Below are 24,884 nucleotides of genomic sequence, written 5' to 3'. Positions count from 1 at the left end.
TTGAGTTTATTTGGGTTTATTTAATCCAGGAAATGCTGTTCGACAAAACTGTTGAAGCGGGATTTAGACTCTCTTTTCGCTTTCTGTTGTAAGGTGATGTAGCTCATGTTGTTCCTTGAGCAATCTTCTTCAAGTTGATCCATCCACGTCTTGCGTTGACCCCCTGGAGCTCGTTTAGCATATCGATTTTTTTCTGTCGGCTCCCAGGTGAAGGCTCGGAGCGCTAGACGATCGTCACTCATCCTCATGATATGGCCAAACCATTTCAACCGTTTAATCATGATCATTGCAGAAAGTGTCGACATACGTGATCTAGCCAGTACTTCTTCATTTGTCACCCTCTCCAGATATGACAAACATAGTATCCTTCGCAGACAAGTGGTGTGAAAGCTCTCAAGTTTCCGTTGCGTTGGTTTATTCATGGTCCACGTTTCAGAGCTATATAAGACCACTGATAAGACGAGAGCTCTATATAACTTGCATTTGAGGGGAACACTAATTTGTTTGCTCTTCCAAAGCTTCTGAAAGCTCGCAAATCGCTGTCTCCCTTCCGCCAGCTTAGCACTGATTTCCTTTAGGTCACCATGTTGCAAGCTCACGAAAGAACCGAGATACTTGAAAGCTTCTACATTTTCGAACTCCACTCCATCTCGATCGTGGACATTGCAGGAGAAAATGCGAGATCTTCCAGCCTTTTCTCTGCCGCAGTATCGTGACTCGTGAATTCGTCGGCCTTTCACACTTGCGAATTTCCTAGTGCACTTCTGACAAGTGAGGCTTTTCTCTAGCCCAACAAACTTTGACGCGCTGTCTTCGACCCTCTTCGAATTCTTAGACTTGCAGAATCTGGCTTCATGCACTTTGCATCCTCTTGCAGTGTCGAAGCGACGTTTACAACCTGATCATACACAACTATCATCATCAGAGACCGCAGATGATCTGTTATTCGCCGTAGACACTAGATCAGCAACCACTGACCTCTCTTCGCTGCTAACTGTCACAAGCTCAGCCTCCGCTGAACTTTTCAGTCTGAGTTTCTCACCAGCTAGTGTCTCGAACCAGCCCGCATTCTTCTTCTTGCCCACCAGCACCTCTCTGCCAATGAGTAGTCGGGATTGGTTTTCGGCCTCAATGAGAGTCCCAAAACGGCCTTTGCGGTTTCCTGTAAGAATTTCCACGTTCCTTTGAGCAATGGGTACACTGGCTCCGGGTTCGCATTTAACACCCATATTCTTTGTCTTCCCAACATTGATCATTAGGCCAACAGCCTCGGCTAAAGATTCAATTCTATGTAGATTTTCTTGAACTTCGGAATCAGAGACGCCCAATAGGGCAACATCATCGGCGAAGTCAAGATCAGCAACACAGCGTCCAATGTCGATTCCTCCTTGAACTGAATTAGCCAACACATAGTTTATCACAAGGCCAAAGAGAATAGGCGACCATACGTCACCCTGGCGAACACCAGTTTTTACGTCGAACATCTGGCTCTTCTCGCCCTCTGCCTTGACGCAGCACGTGAAGCCTTCGTAACTGTTGCGGATGACATTCACAACTTTTTGTGGGAGCCCGTAATGTTTCATTATCTTGTACATCATCTCGCGGTCCACCGAATCGAATGCCGCGCGGAAGTCAATGAAACAAAAACTGACGTCCAATTGGAAGGCCATGCATTTCTCTAGTATTTGCCTCAACGCAAACAATTGGTCAGTGCAGCCCCTGCTTTTTCGGAATCCGCATTGTTCTTCTCTTAGCACTTGATCAAGTGCATCTTTGCATCTATTCAGGATGATTGACGCCAAAACTTTTCCAGGTACTGAGAGCAGTGAAATTCCGCGATAGTTCCCACACTCAGATCTTTTTCCTTTGCTTTTGTATAGCGGGACAACTTCTGCTAACTTCCAGTCTTGTGGAAGATTTTCTTCAGTCCAGCACTTGTTGACAATGTCCCAAAGCCATTCAGCGATTCCAATATGCAACTTTAGCATTTCGGCAGAAATATCGTCTGGTCCACTTGCTTTACCGTTTTTCAGTTTACGCACGGCATTTAGAACTTCATCAAATTGAATTGGACCTAGGTCTATTTCAAGACTCTCGGATGCTTCCACTATGCTCAACACAGAATTGCCGCTTGTCGTGGCTGGATTCAACAGATGCTCAAAGTGCTCGGTCCAACGTTCCAACCTTTCTTCTTTTGTTTTCAGAGGCTCGCCTGTGGTTGAAACTAATTTACTTATATGAGGACTCCACTTCCGACATAACTGTTTTGACTCCCCAAACACTTCTCTCAGGTCACCTTTGTCTGAATGATCTTGTATTGTTTCACCTTTGTTTCTCAGCCACTGTCTTTTGTAAGATCTTAACGATTTTCGTACTTCTTTGCAGCAATTAGAGAACACTAGCAGCGCCTCCGCGCTACTATGCTTCCTCAACTGTAACTCGGCCCGTTTCCTAATCAACGCCAGCGTTTCAACTGTAATCCAGGGTTTGTGCACACGCTTTTCGGGGATGAGTAGTTTTTGTTGCCGCTGCATTAAGAGCCGTTCGAAAATTTGCCCAAGATTGTTCTACGGCTTCAACAATATCGCTCTCATCAAGATAGCGTTTCACTTCTGCGCAGAAGGCTTCACGCGTGACTTCATCGCGCAATTTGGCAGAGCAGACTTTCGGTTGACTGCGTGGCATCTGTGCCACTAATTTGAATCGCACTTCAGCAATGACCATTTCGTGATCGGTGAGAGTGATCTTTCCCCTCCTTGTCCTTACGTTGTGCAAACAACTCCTGTGCCTCGAACCGAATAAGATATGATCTAACATCTTTTTTCGCATCTGTTGGTCAGGTAGGTTAAATGTATACCGGTGCACTAACCGGTGTCGAAACCAGGTTCCACCAATCAACAGGTCATGAGAGACACAAAAGGACAACAATTTTTCTGAGTTATCATTCTCCTCGCCCATTCCAAAAGGGCCTCTGCAAGGCAAGTTGACATCAGATTGTTGACCAGGTTCCGCATTGAAGTCTCCGACGAGGCAGACTCTCTCCCTTTGTTTGAAGCTGGATACCAAGCTGCTCAACTGATTCCAAAAATTTTCTTTCGCTAAGTCGTCAGCTTCATTTGTGGGCGCATAACACACAATCACAACAAGGTTAGCTCGTCTCTGAGCTGCAAACTTCACATAGGCCATTCGCTCACTAACAGCAACTTGCTCAGTTATGCTACCGGCAAGTCTTTTCGTCACTGCAATACCAACTCCTCCTTGTCTCGCTTTTGCAGTCGATAGCCAGGAGTCAGTGAGGAAGAGCTTGTGGTCGCCAAGATCTATTTCCTGCTCCTCCAGTCTCGTTTCCTGCACTCCCAGAACGTCCAACTTGTACTAGTAGTAGTAATGAAAGACCTAAATGTCTTGGAAGGACCCTAAAAAAATTACTGTAAAGAAAATATAGTGGAATTTTTTTTACAAATCTTAATGTGGGAGAGAACAAATGCACTTGGAGATTGATTTGCAGACGTTGAAACCGCAACATGCTAAAGAAAGTAAAACTGATCTGAACTGTAAATTGGGTGGAAACCCAAGAGTCTTACGATAAATCCTGCACTACTACTACTACTACTACAACTACTACTTTTACTACTACTACTAATACTAATACTACTACTACTACTACTACTACTACTACTACTACTACTACTACTACTACTACTACTACAACTACTACTACTACTACTACTACTGCTACTACTACTACAACTACTGCTACTACTACTACTACTACTACTACTACTACTCCTACTACTGCTGCTACTACTACTACTACTACTACTACTACTACTACTAATACTACTCCTACTACTACTACAATAACTACTACTACTACTACTACTACTACTACTACTACTACTACTACTACTACTACTACTACCACTACTACTACTACTACTACTACTATTACTACGTCTACTACTTCTACTACTACTACTACTACTACTACTACTACTACTACTACTACTACTACTACTGCTACTACTACTACTTCTACTACTACTACTACTACTACTACTACTACTACTACTAAAATTCGGAAACGTTTGTTTCAAATCTCAAAATTAATTTTAAATTGACAAATTAGTTTCATCTACAATTCTCAATTTCGTCTTTTGGTAACATTAGTACTCATATGATTAGAAGCGTTTTTCCTTAGCTATCTATTGGTTTGTAATAGATTTTCTCGTTATATATTAAGTCCAAAAAGTACTTTTTTTGCGGGAAAATGTAAACTCATTTGCTGGTTTTGTTCCGGAGGCTGATGAAATGAGTAGAGTGACAGTCACTGAGGGATTTCCTTGTTGAAGTGAGCTTCAGCCACTATATCCGGTTGATTCTGCTTAAATTTTGTCAAAAACTTTGCGCAATGCTCTGGAACAGATTATCTAGTAGGGGGTCCCAAAAAAAATTCACAGGCAGACATTGGCGGTGACATGCAGTTCTTGAAAATCGATCTTAATATGCAATTCTCTTGCACTTGTAGCTATTTCAAATGAGAATTTGCTCAAATTGAGGAAGCATAGATGAGTTGCGGTTGGATGATGGTTTTGAAAAGGAACGTCTGAGGGTTAAATGTGAGACCCCATCGCTTCGAAGACTTCAGTTGAATTGAGTTCCAACTTTTCTGTCCTTTACTGATAGCATTGTTGAGATGATTTTTGTATTTCAAATTCTTGTCGATGATTAATCCTAGTGACTCAGCGAATTCTTTCGTTTTGCATAATTGACCGTTATGATAAATTGTAGATGGAATAGGTTCATCTGTGTGGAGTAAAATTATTCTGTTTTCGATCCGTTCACTTTCATCTTCCAGTTGAAGCACCAACCTTCTATCAAACTGCACAGATTTTTGAGCTGGTCTGCCAGATTAGCTGGCAAATCCGCATGAACCAGTACAGATGTATCGACTGAACACTTTGTGCGGGCTGATCAAAAAACCGTTGATGAACAAGATGAATAATATCGGCGGTAAAGCGCTTCCCTGAGGCAGAACGATTTGGGTTTCGAATTTGTCAGAGCATAACAAGTCAATCTGAATATAAGTTTTTTGGTTTAGAAAGAAGGTTTCTATGAGCTTCACAAGATTACCGCTGACTCTATAGCCTTTGAGTTTATAGAGCAGACGGTTGAACCAACTATCAAACGCCTTTTCCGTGTCGATATTTACTAGGGCGCTAGAGTGACTGTTTTTCAGCTTCTCTGCTTCATGATGCAGACGGTACAGCGAACGAACTGTGCCTCTGCGAGATCTAGAGCCTTCCTGGTGTTCTTGAAGAAAATTATATCTATCGACGTGTCATCTTAGTCTGTGCTCGATCATTCGCTGAAAAACTTTTCCTGTGTGGGGTGAAAAGCGATTGATAGAGTCCGAAAACATGAGGGGACATCGTATGCTCTTTTTGTCGATTTTTTAATGAATATCATTCTAGAGGTGTTCCAGGTCCAGATAATTTTCCTGATGCACATATTGAAGTGTCTTAGTATGATCTCTATAAATCTGGCGCCGACTTTCTGCAGCATTTTAGGATGTATCTGATCATTGTCGAAAGAAGAGGAGCAAGAGCAGTTTTTCAGAGCGCGGACAAGTTCGCATTTGGAGAAGTCTTCGGGGAGGGGATCGTTGTCCCTAGTATTGAAGAAACTGGATGAGGCGACTGCTGTATTGACGCGAGCGTCGTGAACTCTATTGAGCGTTTCCTGTTGGTGTTGCCTCGCTTCAAAGAACGTTTTTCTGAACTTTAGCAATTTTTTTGTGTAAGCAGAGGTATTTTTCATTGTCGTCTTTTTTTGGTCCGAACGTTCCAGCCTTCCATTTGAAGAATCGGTTATATGCCCGCTAGAAGTATTTGCTTTTTTGTTCCCGAGCTCAATGAGAGTATCCGACAACCACTTCGAGGAGTTTTCGCTAAGGAGCATCTTGAAGTACACTCTTGCTGTATTGAGCTTAGCCCCGTTACTTGGGTTAGAGTGATACTTGAAATTTTTCCTAAGGTATCGGAGGTTGTGATTGTCAATCGTTAACTCATCGTTCCGTAACGGTTTGCTGTTTTTGTTGGTGGTCTTGAAGGATATAGAACTATCGGTCGCTTCGCGGACCATTTTTTAAACCAGTTTTAGCCAGAGGGAGGTGGGATCATCTTCTTGCATGATTTCTAATTTGCTATCATAATTTCACGTCATTCTTCCCAGTTGGCTTTGTAAATCCATGGCTTTCTCCGAGAGCGGAAGTTTGTAGGAGGGCGGCTCCAAATGACTGTGACGGGTATATGCCACCTGTTGGGAGCCCCAGTGAAGAGCTCAACGTCTTCATCGATAGCCAGAGTGAAGGTTTGGTTGTTGTTTTTTCCCGACACCAGGCACAGGTCAATGACGCTGCTACCGTTTTACGATAAAAATGTGGGCTCACCTTAGTTAAAGATTTTCACACTTGAGTCAAGTTTTTCGTCTAGTACAACACTATTGGGGTTAACTGTGGAATCACTCCAGTTAGTATGTCGGGCGTTCAAGTCAATTAGGAAGAGAAGCCTTTCAAGTTTATGGCCCCCACATACTTTTGTGCTCTTCTTAGCTGAGACAGCCATAATTCTAACAGCCGTACTGAGTTGGGGAATATGCGCCGTTGTGCCTAGCATCTTTATACTTTTTATCATGACAATGATCCAAACTCTATCAACCTCAGGTATTTCCAATTCTAAAATCCGAATGTATGAGATACTCTCAAACAACAAATTAGCAACGCCTCTATCCTAGTGGGAACATTCGGCAATGTAGTTATCAAAATTATCTTTCTCAACAAAGGTCCTCGTTTGGTTGAGAAAACACAGAGAGGGTTTCGTATCGTCCAGGTAGTTAATTAAGGCTACTTTGCAGTGATCACTCAGTCCGTTTATATTCAGTTCAAGAAATTTCAATTCATTACCAACCGTCATTTCCGATTTGGAGTCGATTCATCAGTTTTTGTATTTGGTTTGGCAGGGTTGTACCTCGCGATGAATATAAATTTGATATACATTTCAGGTATTAGGGGCATTCAGTCGCATCAGCTTCGTGATTACCGTTGCAGTTAGAACAATAAGGAGGACTATCTTTTTTATCACAGTTTTTAAAGTTGTGGTTGCCCGAGCAATGCCCACATCAAGGTGTTGACTTGCAGTTTTTGCTAACATGTCCACTCAAAACAACTTATGACTTGTATCAAACGTCATTGGAAAATGATTGGTCTGTAAAGAAGGTTTTCGATGAAGATGCTTCCTCTGATCACCCTTTCTGCGTCGTTGAGGTTTTTGGCAAATAACTCAACCGTTTCTAAATTAGTTCTGTCTTTTTTGATGAACCTCGATGCATTAATGCCTTCGAAATAATTCGCCAAGATATATATAGCTTCGATGATCATTAGTTTTTCTACTGACCGACAGGCGTCCAGAATTCTCCATTCAATGTCATTCGTGGCGCCACGACATTCAACTAGATGTTGACCCACCTGTGAATCCTTCTTTTGATGTTCTGTTATCCTTGTGGTAACATGCCGGCTTGTTTGCCCAACATAGATGGATCCGCATCCATTACATTTAATTTCATATACCACGTGGGATTTCAGATCTCTATCAAAGGATGATTTCAGGGTGGGGAGGCACGATCTTAATTTTCGCGTTGTAAAAACTACTTGCAATTCGCATAGTTTCTTCAATTTGCTTGCGAAGTTTTGAGTGAGGTTGCCTCTGTATTGTAGAAAAATAGTTGGCTTATCATTAGATTTAGTCTTGCTTTTTTGATGCTCTTTTGATGCTCTCAGACAAATGTAAATACATATTCATTTTATCTTTTAACAATTTGTAAAACAGTTTTAACCTGACGATGAACGTAAAGTTCGAAAACGTTTGTTTTAAGTATTGGAAGTAATTTTAATTTGACAAATTGGTTTCTTTTACAATTCGCCAAGAGTTTTTCGATTTCGGAGTTTTCGAGTTCGGTTGGTTCGGCTTTGAAGAGCAGGCTGATGTTTGTATTTTCGGGGTCGACTGCTTTTTTGATGAGCGTTTCAGAGCCGAGAAAGTTACTCATCCAAGAGGTGAAAACTTCTTCCGCTTCGTCTTTCGTGCAGAACTAGATGTAAAACTAGATGTATTTAGAGGCAAAACTAGATGTATATTGCCTCAAACGCAATAATTAGTCGCTTGAGAGGGTAAATGTTCAGAAAAGTCCTTTTCAATAGCTGCACTGCTTTCGTAAATGTATGTTTTGGACACATTTTGGATTTTTGACAGGTCTCTTTTTACTGGTCTATCAACCAGTCCTATTTTAATCGCGGCTTGAGCAGGTACAGCGGCATTGTGCTTCGTTTTCTCCGCAAAAGTTGGCTTCGTATCTATTTGGGCTTGAAGGGCGTGTTCAGTGGCAGTTATGTCTTTGATTTGGTTCTGCATTTCCAGTAGATTGGCATTGTCGCAGTTTCGTTGATCTACAAGAGCTTCATGTTTTTGGATCAAAAGCTCGAATTGGTCTTGCTGAATGAAGTTACTTGGTTGGGACTCGCAGGTTTTGCATATCCATTGTACGGAGCCGTATTTTCCTAGAACAGGTAGATCCGCAGCGTCAAGAAACATGGCACAAGAACCATGTAGCCACTTTTGGCATTTATCACAACAGATAGCAAGGTTGTTGTTTCTGTCGACGTTGTTACATTTTTGGCATTTATCATCGGAAGTTGAAGTTAGATTGGCCCTCCTCATGGTGAATTCTGGTACCCTCACCCGCGCAGGCAACTCCGGGATAGCTATATCTCTTTAAAGTCACCGCTACGAAAAATGGAGAGAAAACTCACCCAGGCTTGAAAGAGCTGTTCTTCCTCGCGAGACCTTATTGGGTCTGCCGATTATTGGGTCGGTTTTTCTGGATGAGACTTTGCAAGTTGTGTAATCTTCTGAGGATAATAGAGCTCAGTTTGTACTCGATAGTGACTGCCGTGTGAGAGTTGGTGAGGTTCTCCACAAACTCACGATTTCTCAGGGTCCGCTTAGTCTGTAGGTGTTTTCTGACCTGAATCACTTAAATTTTCGTTGATTGAAGTGCCGTTAGAACATTCGGGGCCAGCTTACGTTGCAGGTAAACAAGCAGGTAAATCGCAATAATGTTGTTCTTCAGGCGTATCAGGTCTTCAACGAGAGACTGTACGGGGTAGGGTTTCTGCGATGGTTTCTTAGGATGGCGAGAAACAGAGTTATTGATACAATCGTGCCAGATAATTACTTTTTCCTGGGAAGATTTGATGTATTGTTGTCCGTCGTTGATCGTTGCCCGTCACTGTCGTCTTTCTTTGCGAGAAGTTTTCATTGCTTTTCAGACCAAGAATGGGGTTACTAACGATTTTAAAGAAGATGAAAGTTAAAGAGCGTGAAATGCGCATTTTGATTTTGGGCCTCGATAACGCTGGCAAAAGTACGATTTTAAAAAAGATAATGGGAGAAGACATTTCAGAAATCAGTCCCACAGTTGGATTCAACATCGAAACTTTAGAATTTGAAGGTTTCAAGCTCAATTTGTGGGACGTCGGTGGTCAGAAATCACTGCGCAGTTATTGGCGGAATTATTTTGAGGCCACAGACGGTCTAATTTGGGTTGTGGATACGAGCGATAAAAGAAGAATGCAAGATTGCAAAAATGAACTGCATTCGTTGTTGCAAGAGGAACGATTACTTGGTGCTTCTCTTTTAGTATTTGCCAACAAAATCGACCTTCCCAACTCTTGGAGCTGGAAAGAGGTTGAGGAGCAACTCGATCTAAAACTAATGGACGGTAGCCACCATTGGACAGTGCAGCCGTGTAGTGCAGTAACGGGTGAAAATTTGATCACTGGTATCCATTGGCTAGTAGGAGACATTTCACAGAGACTCTTCACTCTTGATTAATTCTCAATCAACATTAAGTTTGCGGACTGAAAAAGATTGGGCCTGGACATTGTTATAAGCCCGATGTAGAAAGTTTGGAAGATAGCTTGATTCATAAATTATTTTTGTAAAGTGTACATATGTGAATTAGTTGAATTGAACCTTTTTTGTACTCAAAATCTCAAGAGAATTTCAATAAGCAAAAACAAGCATCCGTTTTTCAGGAAAAATGTAAAGAAACAGTGAGTGTTCCTTAAATTAACTGGAGATGCGTGAAAGATCATGATTGGAAATGAGCTAGAATGAAGTGAGAAATAGAAATAGCCATGGAGATTCAACAGTCTCGCCTCCTCCCACTTTTGAACCCCAATTCGCAAAGGCACACTGCGGGCAGTATCAATGGAACTAGTGACATCTCGAGCTCTGGGTCCGAGAACACATATGCACCAGGGACACAAAATACGCTTGCCGAAGAATTTAATTCCATGTCAATATCATGTAAGATTTTTCATGCTTATTAATTGCTCTCGAACGAAGTCGTGCGTCTTGATATTGCTAGTCGTGCGTCTTTTTGAGGAAGCGTTTTGTCTTTTACAGTGACTTTTTTTTGCTTTTCATGTCTTGACGTTGTCTGAATCTAATTTGCTCTCGCTTAAACAATATTAATCAACGAAAAGTCAAGGTTTCAGCAGAGCTATTATTGGCTATTCCTCTTGGGTTTTACGACCCCACGACGAGTGTTTTTATAGCTGAGAAGGTGAGCGGAGCTATATTGGAGTGCTGTTCGATTTTACGACTCGAAGAGGAGTTATGGTGATCTATTTTTTAAATAGGTGACTTCTCTTTTCACAGGATAAAAAGTCAAATGCTGCACGTGAAAACAAGTGTTTAGGTCAAATTGCTGAATGCGGAATAAAAGTGAACGTTAGAGTGAAGAAGAGAGTGATTTTGGTTCATGCAGTATTCTACGAGAGAGTGCGAAAAGTAAGCGTGAAAAATTTTTCACCAAGCGAACGATATTTTTTGATCACATGCGGCTTTTTCAATGTTAAAACTGTTTTTCTCAATCATTTGAGCAGACCAAGAATGGGGTTACTAACGATTTTAGAGAAGATAAAAGTTAAAGAGCGTGAAATGCGCATTTTGATTTTCGGCCTTGATAACGCTGGCAAAAGCACGATTTTAAAAAAGATAATGGGGGCACAAAACCGTCCGCAGCGCGTACTATAAAACAACTAGCTAGCAAAATTGCTGAAAAGAAAGACGAATCATACTCGGACGCAATGGCATACATACGCACCAGAATAAGTTTTGTTCTCCTGCGCAGCGCTATCATATGCCTCAGAGGTTGCCCAACGGCCGACTGACATTGATAGTTCTTGCAGTGCCATGGCTTAAGAGCAAACCACCTTTCTAATTATTTGAAATTAAGAAAATCTTTGTGGCGAGCAAAAGTATGCTAGGAAGATTTTTTAACCATCTGAGGCAAATATTAGACTTTTAGATGAAACTTTGGGCTTTTTGCCATTCTGCCCTTTTGAATACCTTTTCTGCACAAATAGGGTCTTTCTTTGATTGAGGTAAGTTGCTTTTGAGTATTCGGTGATCTATTGATTTTTTTTTTGATATTGATTGTTAGTTTGTTAAAAAGAATAGAGAAAAATTTTTTGAAATTTTGTTTCATTTCCGTCTCTTGAGAAATTTTGCTTGTTTCTTCTTATTTTGAGGTTTTTGCAGTAGTTTTTTTGTTGCCTAGTTAATTAAAAGCATTTCAGTAGGTGCGGTTACTGAGATGACAGGTCAAGGTTATATGGTGCAGTTTATATAATATAACAAAGGATACGATTTTGTAATTTTTCATGTTTTTTTGTTTTCTTCAAGTGTTGGTTAGCGAGTCTCTGACAGGTCTCGGTTAGGTCACCAATTGAGCAAGGAAACAATTGTCTCTGAGTATTTGCTGCGAAGCAGCATTTAGCATTCTTTGGATTGGTAAGCAGCTTGTAGCTTTTTTAAGATTTTTCAAACCAAAAATTTTGCTTTTTAAATCATAATTTCTGTTTTTTGTTTCTGTTTTTTCCGTGTTGGCCGTTTTAATGTTCTCTCAATTGGTGGTGGTTTATCGAAAGACGCGACTTTGCGAATTGCGTGTTTTTGGATTGTTTTGGGGTCGAAGTGCTGAATACCTTTGCAGCACTTCGCGCAATCTTCATTTTTTATAGCAATTAGGGTCTTTCTTCGGTTAAGGTAAGTTATTTTAGAGTATTCGGTGATCTATTAATTTTTTTTGATAATGATTGTTAGTTTGTTAAAAAGAATAGAGAAATTTTTTAAATTTTTTTTCTTTTCTTTCGAGAAATTTTGCTTGTTTCTTCTAATTTTGAGGTTTTTGCAGTATTTTTTTGTTGCCTAGTTAATTGAAAGCATTTCAGTAGGTGTTCCTACTGAGATGACAGGTCAAGGTTATATAGTGTAGTTTATATAATATAAGAAAGGATACGGTTTTGTGATTTTTCATGTTTTTTTTCTTCAAGTGTTGGTTAGCGAGTCTCTGACAGGTCTCGGTTAGGTCACCAATTGAGCAAGGAAACAATTGTCTCAGAGTATTTGCTGCGAAGCAGCATTTAGCATTCTTTGGATTGGTAAGTAGCTTGTAGCTTTTTTAAGATTTTTCAAACCAAAAATTTTGCTTTTTAAATCATAATTTCTGTTTTCTCCGTGTTGGCCGTTGTAATGTTCTCTCAATTGGTGGTGGTTTATCGAAAGAAACGACTTTCCGATTTGCGTGTTTTTGAATTGTTTTGGGCTCGCAAGTTGTTACGGTCTTTTCTGAATTTTGTTAACCATATTTTACAGAAAAGATTTTTTTAACGACAATTTGACTTTTATTGTTTCAAGATACAGACCATAAATAAGTACAGGAACTTTATGTTTAGTTAGTAATTGGTTTGGGTCTAAGTGGATAATACTAAGGGCCTATGTCTTGTCGGTTCCGGAGTCTTCCGGCTGTGTTTTACTTTTAATCACTTTTATTGGGGTGAATTTTGAAGCACGAAATGAAACGCTTGAAAACATTTGGAGTGGTTTGGGCGCTGAAGAAAATTGAAGATTGAAGTGAAACGAGAGCGGTTCTTTTCTTACCGCTTTTGTCGAGAGAGCGAAAGATCGAGATGTGAAAAAATGTGCGGCTTCTTTAAACAGTTTTCTCTGAATTTTTTGTTTCAGATTATAATGTTGTATTTTCTAAAAGTTTTTTATAGTGGTTTGCAGTTTTTTTTTTGAAATCAATAGGAAAATTTGTATGTATTTTCAGCTATTTAGCGTTTTATGAAATTTTTAGCTTTTTTGCTGATTGTTTTGTTTTATTGCTTTAGGCAGAAATAGAAAAAACGCACATTTCCTTGGGAGTTTTTTTGATAAAAATTGAGTACGGTTTCGATGTTTTAAAATACGTTTTCTGTTGAGAAATATGACAAAAATTAAGAATTTTCCAATGTTTTTAATTTTTCTTTTGTGTTTTCTGTAGTCTTGGACACGTATTTTTCAGCCTATTTTTGCTTCCCTGTTTTGTTTCTTTTAAGGAACTTTTTACTTCAAACTTTTTTCTCCTGAGTATTTAATATAGGTACTAATTTTATGAATGGATTGTCTCTTATTTCATCGAGTCGTTTTCGGAATAATCTTACGGTTATTTTTTAAAACAGAAAGTAGTTTTGTTCATGCGGCATTTTGACCTAAAAGCGAAAGTGAAAACCGCTGTCTCAACAAACAGATTACTGCTGAGTCAGCAAAGTTTTATATCATGCGCTGCGTTCATTAAATGACTTTTCGGCTTTGAAAAGTGTTTTTGACGGATTTGAGCGTATTATGGATAAATTTTTTGTCCAATCTGGCCACTTTGTTAGTAATTTAATTTTTCGTGGGAACAACTTTTAGTGGAGGCCGATTTAATATGAAACCCTCTAAGATGAATATCACAGTTTTTTTGAGAGCATAAAAATGCGATTTCGCTGCAAAATGAGCACAAATTCCACATTTTTTTTGTTGATTTTTGTTTGTCTTTTTCTGCATTTTGATCTTTAAGAGGACTTTTTTCACAAATGTGTGAATATAGCCACTTTCTTTTGATATTTCATGCAATGAGTGCCTCTTTCTAACGTCAAGTATCTTTGTTTCTAGAACATTTTATACATGATGATCCGATTTTGCCATTTTTTTGTCTATTTGTTCTCCTTTTTGGCTTGCATTTTTGATTCAATCCCTAAAAAGTCTTTTTTACACCCTCAGAGATTTTCTTTTTGATTTTTTTTTCGTGGGTTGAGTTTATCTTGGTTTCTCTCCCTTTTTTTGTCTTGTTCACGATTGATTGAACTCTTGTGAACGTTCGAACTCATTTTACCTAAGATATTACCAACTAATGAATAATACCTATTTTCTCTTAATTGCTATGACTCCAAAACAAAAACTCTAAGTGCTAGCTAGTGCTAAGCTCTAGTATTTTCTTGAGAAGTCAGCTCAGTTTCTAAGGATATGATCTGCCTTATGATTTTGCATTGTGTCTTGGCGCTAAGCGTTGATTGTGGAGTTCTAGTTTTTTGAGACTAGTATCTTGTTTTAATTCATCACAGTATTTAAACCATTCAGTTTTATCAGTCTATCAGAATTTGACGTTCTTGTTTTGGCAATTTTTCAATTTTACCAAAAGTTTAAATTGAATTTTGGAGGCATCGAGATTTCCGAGTTTTTATTTAAAATTACGCCTTCTATTTTAAATGTGTTGTTTTCTTGTATTGTTACTGAGTTTTCATGTTCAGTTGTGTTTTTCTTGCTTTTTCCAATGAAGTCGATGCTCAAATCTTTGTTACGACCGGTGTAAGTTTTACCAATTTTTTTGATTTAATATGTTGCAGTAAATAGTTACTGTTTTACGAGAAAAAGTTTTGGTTTCGACTGCAAGAACTTTTTTGTAAAGTTCCGACATTTCGATTTGGTTCTGCAATTTTTCTGGCTTTGTTTTTTTCATACCATTTTGACCTATAAGCAAAAGCAAGAAAAGCTGGCATGGTGAACAGATTTTTGCACAGCAAGAGAAGTTTTGATCATGCGTTTTGTTCAATGAAAGACTTTTTGACTTCGAAAAATGTTTTTGACAAAATGGAGCAATATAGGTAGCCGTTTTTAGCCTTTTTTAGTCAAATTCGCCCATTTTTTTGAAATTTGTATTTAATAGAAATGGTTTTTAGTCGCTGCTGTTTTATTATATAACCCGCTGAAATCGATGCCATAGTGTTTTTAGAGCCTAACAATGCGTTTCAGGTGTAAAACGGGCACAGATTTCTGAAAATTTTGTTCTTATCTTTTCCATGGATTTCTTAATTTTTTGATCGTTAAGAGGACTTATTTTCAAATGGTCTGTGCATATGGTATCTACTTTTTGGCTTTTCATGCATTGAAATACTTTCTAGCGTGGTAAATTTTTGTTTTTTAATAAAATTTTAAAAATGCCAATTTGATTTTGACAATTTTGTTTCTGTTTTTGTTTTGTTTCTGTCAACTTTTCTGTTTTTTTTTGTTTGTATTGGTTTTTTTGCTAGAGTCTTTGTCGCACCTCTATGGTTTTCAGTTGCCTTTTCTTAATAATTGAAAAATTTTTGTGATGGGCCTTTGAAGTACAGTTCTTTTTAATTTCACAATTCGTCAATTTTCTCCACATCTGTAAAAGAGTTGCGATGTGTTTTTTCGTAGCATGGGAAAATAAATAATGTAACGTATTCGTTTTTCTACTTTTTTTCAATATGGTTAACTTTTGAAAATAGAGAAGTTCTTTTTAGATGTTTTACAATTTGTCCATATTTTGCACATTCCGGCCCTATGTCACTCTAGTATCCTCCTAAGGACCATATTTTTTAGTTTTTTTGCTGTGGTTTTATAAATTTTCAAGAAGTTATAGATATTTATATTGCATTTTTTTTGTTGCAGCTGAGATTTTTCAAGAATACGGTTTAAAAGGTTTTGACTGACTTTTACTTAGCAAATCATGGGGCCTCAGATTTTATCGAAAACGATTTTTTCTACCTTTGTGTTGTTCTGTTTCTTTTGTCTTTTTCATGATTATTTTTGAAATAGTTATAACTGATTATGTTTAATAGCCGCACAGCGATAGCTGGGGCTATTATTGGCCTTTTGTTGGTTTTTTGTTTCGTCGCGATTTTTGTTACGACCATATGATGTCACAACCACTTCAAATCTGCTTTTTGTTCATTCGTTTATGCAATTTCAACTGCGTGACGTCATTTTTCGCTCTTACTGGAGCCAGTTTTTTGTTCATTCGCGTGATTAAGTTTTTGGTCACACTTGACTTATCAAAAATGACTTCCTCACTTTGAAATTGACTTTTATTTACTTTAATTCAAAGAGATAAGGTTATTTGAGAGCAGCTAATAGAGGCAGCAAAAACTTATACAGATTTTTAATCAAAATATATTATATCAGCCTTAATGAAAAAACGAATTTTTTTGGTCCGTCTTTTACTGTTTTTTGAGACTGCAGATCTACAAAGCTATTGCGGCTATTTTCTGGCAATCTGCCAGCTATGTTTAAGTTATTTCCAGCAAGATTTTTATATCTAAGTTTTGTATGATTTGCTGTGACAATTAAAAACATTTGCTGTTTCTAAAATAAAAAAATCTTGTTTCCTAAATTTTAGCATCCTCTATCTTGTAAAAATTAGTTAAATTTCTCAGAAAATTGTCTTCCGTATGAGTTCATCATGCGTCTTTTGGTGGGCAGGATTGTGGAGTTCTAGTTTCATAAGACTTGTATAATCATATGTTTTATTACATTCTCTAGCACTGTCAGTTCTTTCAGCGTATCAGTATTTGACCGTCCTAAGAGTTTTGGCTATTTCAAACGTTTCAAAGGTTTCATAATATGAAACTTCGCGGTATCAAATTCTCATTGCGTTTTTTTAGGCAAATTTATGTGTTATATTAAATATATGCGGCTTTTTTGTACTGTTGCTGAAAGATGTCGTGATTGTTTTTCTTCTTACTTGTTCTAATGATGTCTATGCTCAAATCTCTTGTTATGAAAGCGGTGTGCATTTTCCAAAATTTCTTTGATCAAAACTCTCGAGTTAAAAAGTTACTGTGTTAAAGCAAAGTTGTGGCTGCCAGTACTGTTTTTTTGTGTAGTTAAGGCGGTTCGAGTTGGTTGCGGAATTCTCCCGGCTATGTATTTTTCGCCTGACGCTCTTTTCGTTTTTACATTCGTTCACAGAGCAAAGCTGAAAAATCAAGTTTTTTGAATGACTTCCCCTCTTTAACGGCGTTGACGTGCGTGAGGTCATTTCTCACTCTCTCGTAAAGGTTTTTAATCATTTTTGTGATTAGATTTTGATCATACGTGACTTACCACACTCACTAAAAATGACTTTTGCACTTTTAATCTGCAGTTTATTTGAATTAGTTTGAGGTCAAAGGAAATCGTATGTGTAAAGGTCACCAGTAAAAGGGCTTCTGCTAAATGAACGAGATTTTTTGAAAAGTTATTGCTGAAAGTTTTTATATAGCTTTTTGAGTGGCGCCAATTCTATTTGTGTGTCGGCTTCGGTCTATATTATACGGCACGCAAGTCTATTTAGCAGCTATTCCGACAATCCTTGCGAGCTACACTATGGTACCAAAAAGCTACGTACACCTAAAGATTTTTAAAAAAGCAATAGAAACAACAAATAATATAACATTTTGAGTTCAAATTAGTTCTCTAATAACGCGTCATTACACCTTTAGTTTTTTTAACGTCTAGTAGACGGTTTGTAAAATTTTCATACAAGTTTGTCACGACGTCTGCGTCAATTTCATTCCAAATTTCATACACTTCTTCTAAATTTTCCCAAAAAACTGTCTGTTTTCGTAATCGCTGCTTCAAAATCGCCCATAAATTTTCATTAGGATTCAGATCTGGACTGTATGCTGGCCATTCCAGTACCTCCCACTCGTTTTCTTGGAAGAAATTGACGATAATTTTCGATTTATGCGCAGGAGCATTATCTTGCTGAAAAATAAGGTCCAGGAAATGCATTTTTTCTTCGTAAATTTTCAAAATTTCCAAGCAACCGACAGCGTTTAGCTTGTTTGGACACTTAACAACCAATTTCCGTCCATCTGATCGTATTGCACCGCAAAACATAAGTGATCGTTTGTCCGAACTCAAATTTTTTGTTTTTTTAAGAAATCTCGTTCCATTTCTTCGAAAAACTAACGGTTCCGTCGCTGGAGATGTGCACCCTTATTTCATCAGTGAAAACCACATTCTGCCAGAAAGAGAAAGCAAGAGAAAGCGTTATGAGCCACACGAATTCGCTCCAGTGAGGTTTTGGGATCTTTCAAAACATCGGCAACTAACTTTTTTTCTGATTTTTTTTGACAATTTGGGGGTCTTCCGCTCGATTTTTGGGCCTCGAAACTGTTGTTTTTCAGGTAACGGTTGTATGCATACTGTGCACTGGATCTTGATTTTAATTTGAGTTGCTTTTGTATTTTAGACCATTGTTGGCGCCACTTCAAATGAGCTACAAAAGCCATCAGACAGCAGGAAATAACTTGAAACTGAAAAAACTTGAAATTCGTCAAAACTCAAAAATGGTCAAAACTGAAAATTTTTACAAGTTGGGACCGAAAATCTGTACACCCCTTCCCCCCGATTTTGGGAAGGCAAAACCCGTGCAACCCGAGGTTATGGCAGACGGTTAGGGTTACCTCTAAGCTACTCATGGACCCAACGAACGTTATTGCATCAGACCCACAAGTGTGGCTATTAGCACTTATTTGGTGCAAAATTGGCACTTTTCGATATTTTGTTATTTATTGTTAAATGTCTCAAGTTGTTTATTTTATGATACTTTAGATGACCATTAAAGGTCAAATGTTGTACCTTCGAGGCATTTAGAGCCGCGTAATAACCATCCGTGCTTATGTCAACAAAAGCAAATATTGCAGTAATTTGACATTTACTATGTAAACAATGACCTATATCATTTTCTTGATTAACCAATCAGAAACAAGTAGTGATGTTATAAATGATAATTTTTGATTATTTACTTTTACCCAATTGTTTGAATAGTGAAACCGGATTGTATTTAGAACCATTAGAAACTGTTACCAAGAGCAGTTGGCTCTCATATAGACTAAAATTTGATTCTTTAACAACTTTACTCTTTTTTGCTAAGTTTTGCTAGATCTTAAGATCTTGCGATTTCTAGGTTAGTTGGGCTTACTTAACCAGAAGTTAGCAACATTACTAACACTGGTTGAAGCCTTACAAACTTCAGCACGAGATTGAACATAGACTATCACTAAGGATTTTCTTAACTTCAATCAACAAAATTAAAGTTACAGTCCTTTAATACGTCCGAGCGACCAATTATTTCTGCGAGATCGTTAGTCAATCGAACCAAGTGAAGAACCAGGCCGGCGTTAAACTCGAGAACCAGGCTGTGATATATCGGTTCCGCCGAGATTCTTGAGCAGCCGTAACATTTGGTCCGCCGACCCGGACAACAACAACAGCAGTGACACAAACAGCAACGAATCTTCGATTCAACCTGGTGGACCAAAACACAACCAGCAACGATGGCCAGCAAAAGTCCCAACAGACACTGGAAGACAGCTGATTGGACGGCGAGTGGTCAACTCAAGACGTTAGAGAAAGAGCAAGTTGATCTACTAAAGTCCTTCTCCAGACACCTCAACGAGCTAGAAGGCTTCCTGACACAAAACAAAACAATGACGGCCGAAGGTGCTTATCGATGTTTCTTCGAGACATACGACAACTTGGAAGACAACCGACAACAGCAGAGGTTACTATTAAAACCAGAGAATTTTGAAAGCTTTGACAATGACACCCAGCGTATGTTAGAGGAAAAGAGTAAAGTTTTGCGATGGGTAGTTGACAAAGTACCAGATCTCCGAGACATTGAAGATTGTCGCGCAGTAGTCGTGGACTACCGGAAAGACACAGTAACAGTATGTTGGAAGTACAGTATGTTGGAAGATTCTGTTCCAATCGAGAGCGAATTGGTAGAACTCGAAAAGAAATTGAAATCAGAAAATTTAAGCGACTCCGAAAAACAGATACTCTGTGATCAGGCAGAACGGTTTTTAGAAAAGCTAGATGAAATTTACGCAGAAGCTCTTCGAATATTGAAGACAGAAAATTGTCCCCATGGGTTTGCGATTTTCAGTAATGTTAGGAGTCACTATCAGGATTTGATTAAACAGTATAGGCTCAGCAAGGATTGTGGAAACCAAACATCGTTAGTGACAACTACATCGACTGGTGACAGACCCAAACGATGAAACTGTAATTGATACAGGAAATGGAGCAATAGAAAAGGCTGAGGAAAACGTCGAGGTCTCTTCCAAGCATTCTGCTACACATGGAAGCAGAGAACAACCCAGTATCGCCAACTCGCGATCATCGGGAAGGCGACAGATCGAAGCAATGGAGCTCGAAAACCTAAGAGCAAAGAAACAGAGCAACGACTGCGAGAGCGCCAGTTGGAGTTAGAGCAAGAGCGCGAAGAGATAGAACTTCGTCGCCAGCGAGAAGAGTTACGTTTGCAACAGCAACAACAACAACAGCAACAAGAGAAAGAGTTACATCTAAAGATGCAACAACATGAAGATGAACTGCGTCTTCGACAGCATGAGCGAGCACTTGAAAACGAAAGAAAGCAGCAGCAGAAGAAGAAAGACGTCTGAAACTTGAGCTTACCAAAGGAAGCTCAAGAGCATCTGGATCAGTGGCAGATGAGATAGAAAGTGTTGGATCAAAACGAAATCACAAAAGAACAGCCGGGTGGGTAGAATCAGTGGCTCAACAGTCTGTCCCTAGACGGCCACTATCTCCCAAGGTTGTTATCGAACCTCCAACAAATGTCACGCAGGACAGAGCTGACAAACGTTTCAGCACCTACCCGAAAACTACCCCACTGGCTTGCCTCGTCATCTACCAACCATTACCAAGCAGTGGTGCCAGTGGCTTGCCAAAACTAAAACTGACTGAGTTTTCAGGAGATCCTCTGGAGTGGCCAGAGTGGTCAGGTCTCTTTGATGTTGTTGTTCATCAATAGCCAATCAGCGATACAGAAAAGATGCAATACCTCAAGACCAGTCTCACGGGTCAAGCAAAAGCAGCAATATCGGGAATGGGATTCAGCTCGCAATCATACTGTCATGCTTGGGATATATTCTGTGAGAAGTATGGCAGATCAGATTTCATAGTCAATGCTCAATTCAAGAAAATACATACTCATCCTCCAGTTCGGCATGACGATTCTTCGAGCATCGTCAAATTTGAGAAATGTGGTTACAAATGTGGTTGACTCAACTTGGATACACATCCGACCTAGAATCAGAAGGAGGGCTAAGTTCAACGAGAAAACTTTCTCAGCAACTGAGAGAACAGTTTTTGCAGTACATGCAAGATCGTCGACTACTGAGAGGTAACCTGATTGTTTTCAAAGAGTGGCTTGCCTCCAAAGCTGTAATTCATGAGAACTTGTTAGCACAGACAAACTCGTCATTTGAAAGAAATAAATTTCAAAGCCGTGATAAACCGAAGACGAGTACCTTTGCTTCAAACGCTGAAGAGTCGAGCAAACCCAAGAATTTCGAATGTCCCTTCAAAGACGGACAACACTCCATTTGGACATGTGAAAAATTCAAATCAATGAAAGTAAATGAACGACGAGAGCATGTCCAGAAGCTCCGACTGTGTCGAAGGACTGCAGAAGCAGGACATGTCGAAGGACTGCAGAAGCAGGACATGCAGTGTACCCAGCTGTGGAAGACGACGCAACAGGCTTTTGCACAGCAACCTACCGAAGAAGGATACTACAAAGAATGTCTCATGCTACAACGGCAGTAGCGACTATAGCGACTAGGAGGACTCCCAGTGGTACGAATCAAGCTGACAAACAGAGACTCAAGCCTATATGTACTAGCAATGTGTATTCGGGATCCTCAATCTCGTTTGTGGACAAATCAGGGGTGTCAAAACTCAACTCCGAGGCCGAAAAGCATCTCTATCCGTAGCAGGGATCCATGGCTCACAAGATGTCAAGACGGAAATAGTGCCGATATCTGTTTCAGCGCATGAGAAGTCTCGACCATTGAAAACAGTGCATTTCTATGTGCACGAGAAACTGAAGTTGGGTGACCAGATTGTAGAGCTGCAAGAATTGAAAGACCGTTACCCACATCTGAGGAACTTACCAAATCAGAGCTACAATCTAAACGATGTTCAAGTGATTCTTGGACAAGATTGCTACGACATTCATCACCCTTTTGAATTCAAGAAGTCAGAAGACAAAGCTGCACCATGGGCAGTGAAATCAAAGATTGGTTGGTCTTTAAGTGGACCCCTACCAGCGAAGCAAGCAGCTACTCTTGCGACCACACCAACATCAATTGCAGATGACAAATTAACAAACCAGTTGAGTAAGTGGTGGGATATCGAGTCCTACGCTTCAAACTGCGATGTTACCGGACATTCAAGGGAAGAGAATCGAGCAATCAAGACGTTGGAGTAAACAACGCGATTCAATGGTGAAAGATATGAAGTTGGACTTCTGTGGCGAGAAGATGAAGTGAAGTTACCAAATAACTTCTACTCTGCTATGGGGCAACTCAAGTCTCTAGAACGACGCCTGCAGAAAGACGAAACACTAAAAAAGCGATACCAAGAAACCATTGACACAGATGTCAACGCTGGATGCGTTCGGAAAGTAGATCAAGCTGAACTGAATGAAACCAAAGACAAACTGCAATGGTATTTACCACATCATCCTGTCATAAACCCGCATAAACCCGAAAAATTCAGAAGAGTATGCAACGCAGCAGCAAAGTATCAAAGTGTAGCCCTTAACGACAAACTTCTATCTGGACCAGACCTGCTGCAGAGTTTGATCGAAATCATATTTCGCTTCCGAGAACACCAAATCTTTATCAACCGAAATAGAAGCAATGTTTCTTCAAGTTGCTGTCCCAAAAGATGACAGCCGATGTTTACAATTTCTCTGGCGAGAAGATCCAGAGCAGAAAATAGAAGTTTACGAGTATACACGACACGTTTTTGGGGCGAAGAGCTCGCCGACTTGTGCAAATTACGCTTTGCATTAAGTGGCGAAAGATAACGCAAAAGACGAAAATCTTGTCAAAGCTATCCAGCGAAACTTCTACAAGGACGACTTCCTCAAGTCAGTCAGAACACCTCAAGAAGCAATCGAAACCTACCAGAAAGTCAGAGACAACCTTATCAAAGGTGGCTTCAATTTGACGAAATGGATAACAAGTGACGATGAAGTCAAGTCACAAATCCCAGAGACAGACAGGTCAACGAAAGTTGTGAAAACGTTCGAAGCAGAACCACAATCATCTTCAATCCTAGGACTCAACTGGAATCTGGACACAGACAGTCTCATTGTCTGTCGTGAAACTGAGCAAGAAGTTCCAGCACAAATAACTCAGAGAATTGTCCTATCCTTTGTCTCAGCAGTGTTCGACCCACTAGGGATATGTTCACCCTTCACCATACGAATGCGGTTTCTACTCAAAAGCATCTGGGCAGCAATGGGACAAGCTTGGGACAAAGAGTTGTCAGCAGAACACTCAAAACTGTTCACTGATTGGTGCTCTGAGTTGAGAGAAATAAGGACGATGTCGATAAATCGACTTTATTTCGAAAACGGATGTTCAAATTTGAGACTTCACATCTTTACAGATGCATCAGAGGAAGCGATGTGCATCGTAGCATATCTGCAAGATGAAGCAACGCTAAAATTGACATATGTAATAGGGAAATGCCGTGTGGCACCCATCAGACATATGACAATACCGAAGTTAGAACTTCAAGCCGCAGTTTACGGAGTTCGTCTCAGAAAGCAGATTCTAAACAAACATGATGTAAAAATTGACAGAATCTATCATTGGACCGACTCATCAACAGTGCTACAGTGGCTACAGGCAGCGCACAAGAAACAAGTGTTCGTTGCTAACAGAGCAGCGGAAATACTGGAAAACTCATCGATGGATCAATGGAGACACGTTAAAGGTGTCGAAAACCCTGCCGACATCGGAACTCGAGGAATGTCCATCGAACGCCTCAAGGAGTCGGTATGGCTCCAATGGCCAAAGCCATGGTGTCACGTGAACGAAGTTGAAGCTGAGCAAGGTACCAGTACTGTAGCCACAGAAAATAAACTAGACCAACTATTTGACTGGAGACGATACAGTTCCTTCAACCGAATTAGAATTAGACACTTCATTGCCTACTGCATGAAGTTCAAGACGAAGCAGAAGGGTACCCTCAAAGAAGACGAAATCCATCAGGCAGAACAAATACTTTCGATTTGTTCAAAACGAAAGCGTCCCGAATGTTTTAAAGTCGATAGCGATTAGCAAAGAAATCTTCAAAACATTGAACATTGCCAAATTGTCACCCTTCATAGTGGAAGATGGAATAATCAGGGTGAAAGGCCGCCTGAAGCATTCAAACCTTGATTACAATGAAAAACATCCAATATTGTTAACAGCAAAACATCCAGTTGTACAACTTCTGTTGGAAAGAGCGCATCGAGACAACCTACATGAGGGCACAGAATACAAGAGAAACATGCTCCAACAAAAATACTGGATCATCGGGTTGAGAAATGCATTAAGAAAAATCAAGTCGAGATGCATCAAATGCAGACATGGGAACGCCAACCCGATTCACCCACCGATGGCGGATCTACCCCGAGAACGACTTGATGAACATGTGTTCCCATTCACCCAAACCGGAGTCGACTACTTCGGACCCTTCGAAGTCAGGTTCCTACGACGTACCATGAAGAGATGGTGCTGCCTCTTCACTTGCCTGACAACGAGAGCAGTACACATCGAAGTTGCACAGTCA

The 24,884-nt window shown here is 39.6% G+C and overlaps 2 protein-coding genes across 3 annotated transcripts in view; both read left to right on the top strand.

Annotated features, from left to right (window-relative positions):
- Nucleotides 1–9,356: 9,356 nt before the first annotated feature.
- Nucleotides 9,357–10,108, top strand: LOC142339024 (ADP-ribosylation factor-like protein 2). The gene has a single exon (XM_075388643.1). The coding sequence runs from the start codon at nucleotides 9,393–9,395 to the stop codon at nucleotides 9,948–9,950; it is 558 nt and encodes a 185-aa protein (XP_075244758.1). The 5' UTR covers nucleotides 9,357–9,392; the 3' UTR covers nucleotides 9,951–10,108.
- Nucleotides 10,109–10,135: 27 nt separating this feature from the next.
- Nucleotides 10,136–24,884, top strand: part of LOC142339023 (uncharacterized) — a 73,268-nt gene continuing 58,519 nt past the window's right edge. For both annotated transcript variants that reach the window (XM_075388642.1, XM_075388641.1), the window contains exon 1: nucleotides 10,136–10,427. In XM_075388642.1, the coding sequence (XP_075244757.1) occupies nucleotides 10,256–10,427 (172 nt within the window). In that variant the 5' untranslated portion in view covers nucleotides 10,136–10,255. The remainder of the gene's footprint in view (nucleotides 10,428–24,884) is intronic.

Source organism: Convolutriloba macropyga, chromosome 5 (genome assembly GCF_964194025.1).
Source record: "Convolutriloba macropyga chromosome 5, txConMacr16.3, whole genome shotgun sequence".
NCBI classification, from domain to species: Eukaryota; Metazoa; Xenacoelomorpha; order Acoela; family Convolutidae; genus Convolutriloba; species Convolutriloba macropyga.
The sequence above is the reverse complement of the archived record's forward strand: the minus strand, read 5'-3'. Positions and strand labels throughout refer to the sequence as shown.

Bases quoted from the DNA above. Each gene is read 5' to 3' on its own strand.
- LOC142339024 (XM_075388643.1), top strand. From the start codon at position 9,393: ATGGGGTTACTAACGATTTTAAAGAAGATGAAAGTTAAAGAGCGTGAA.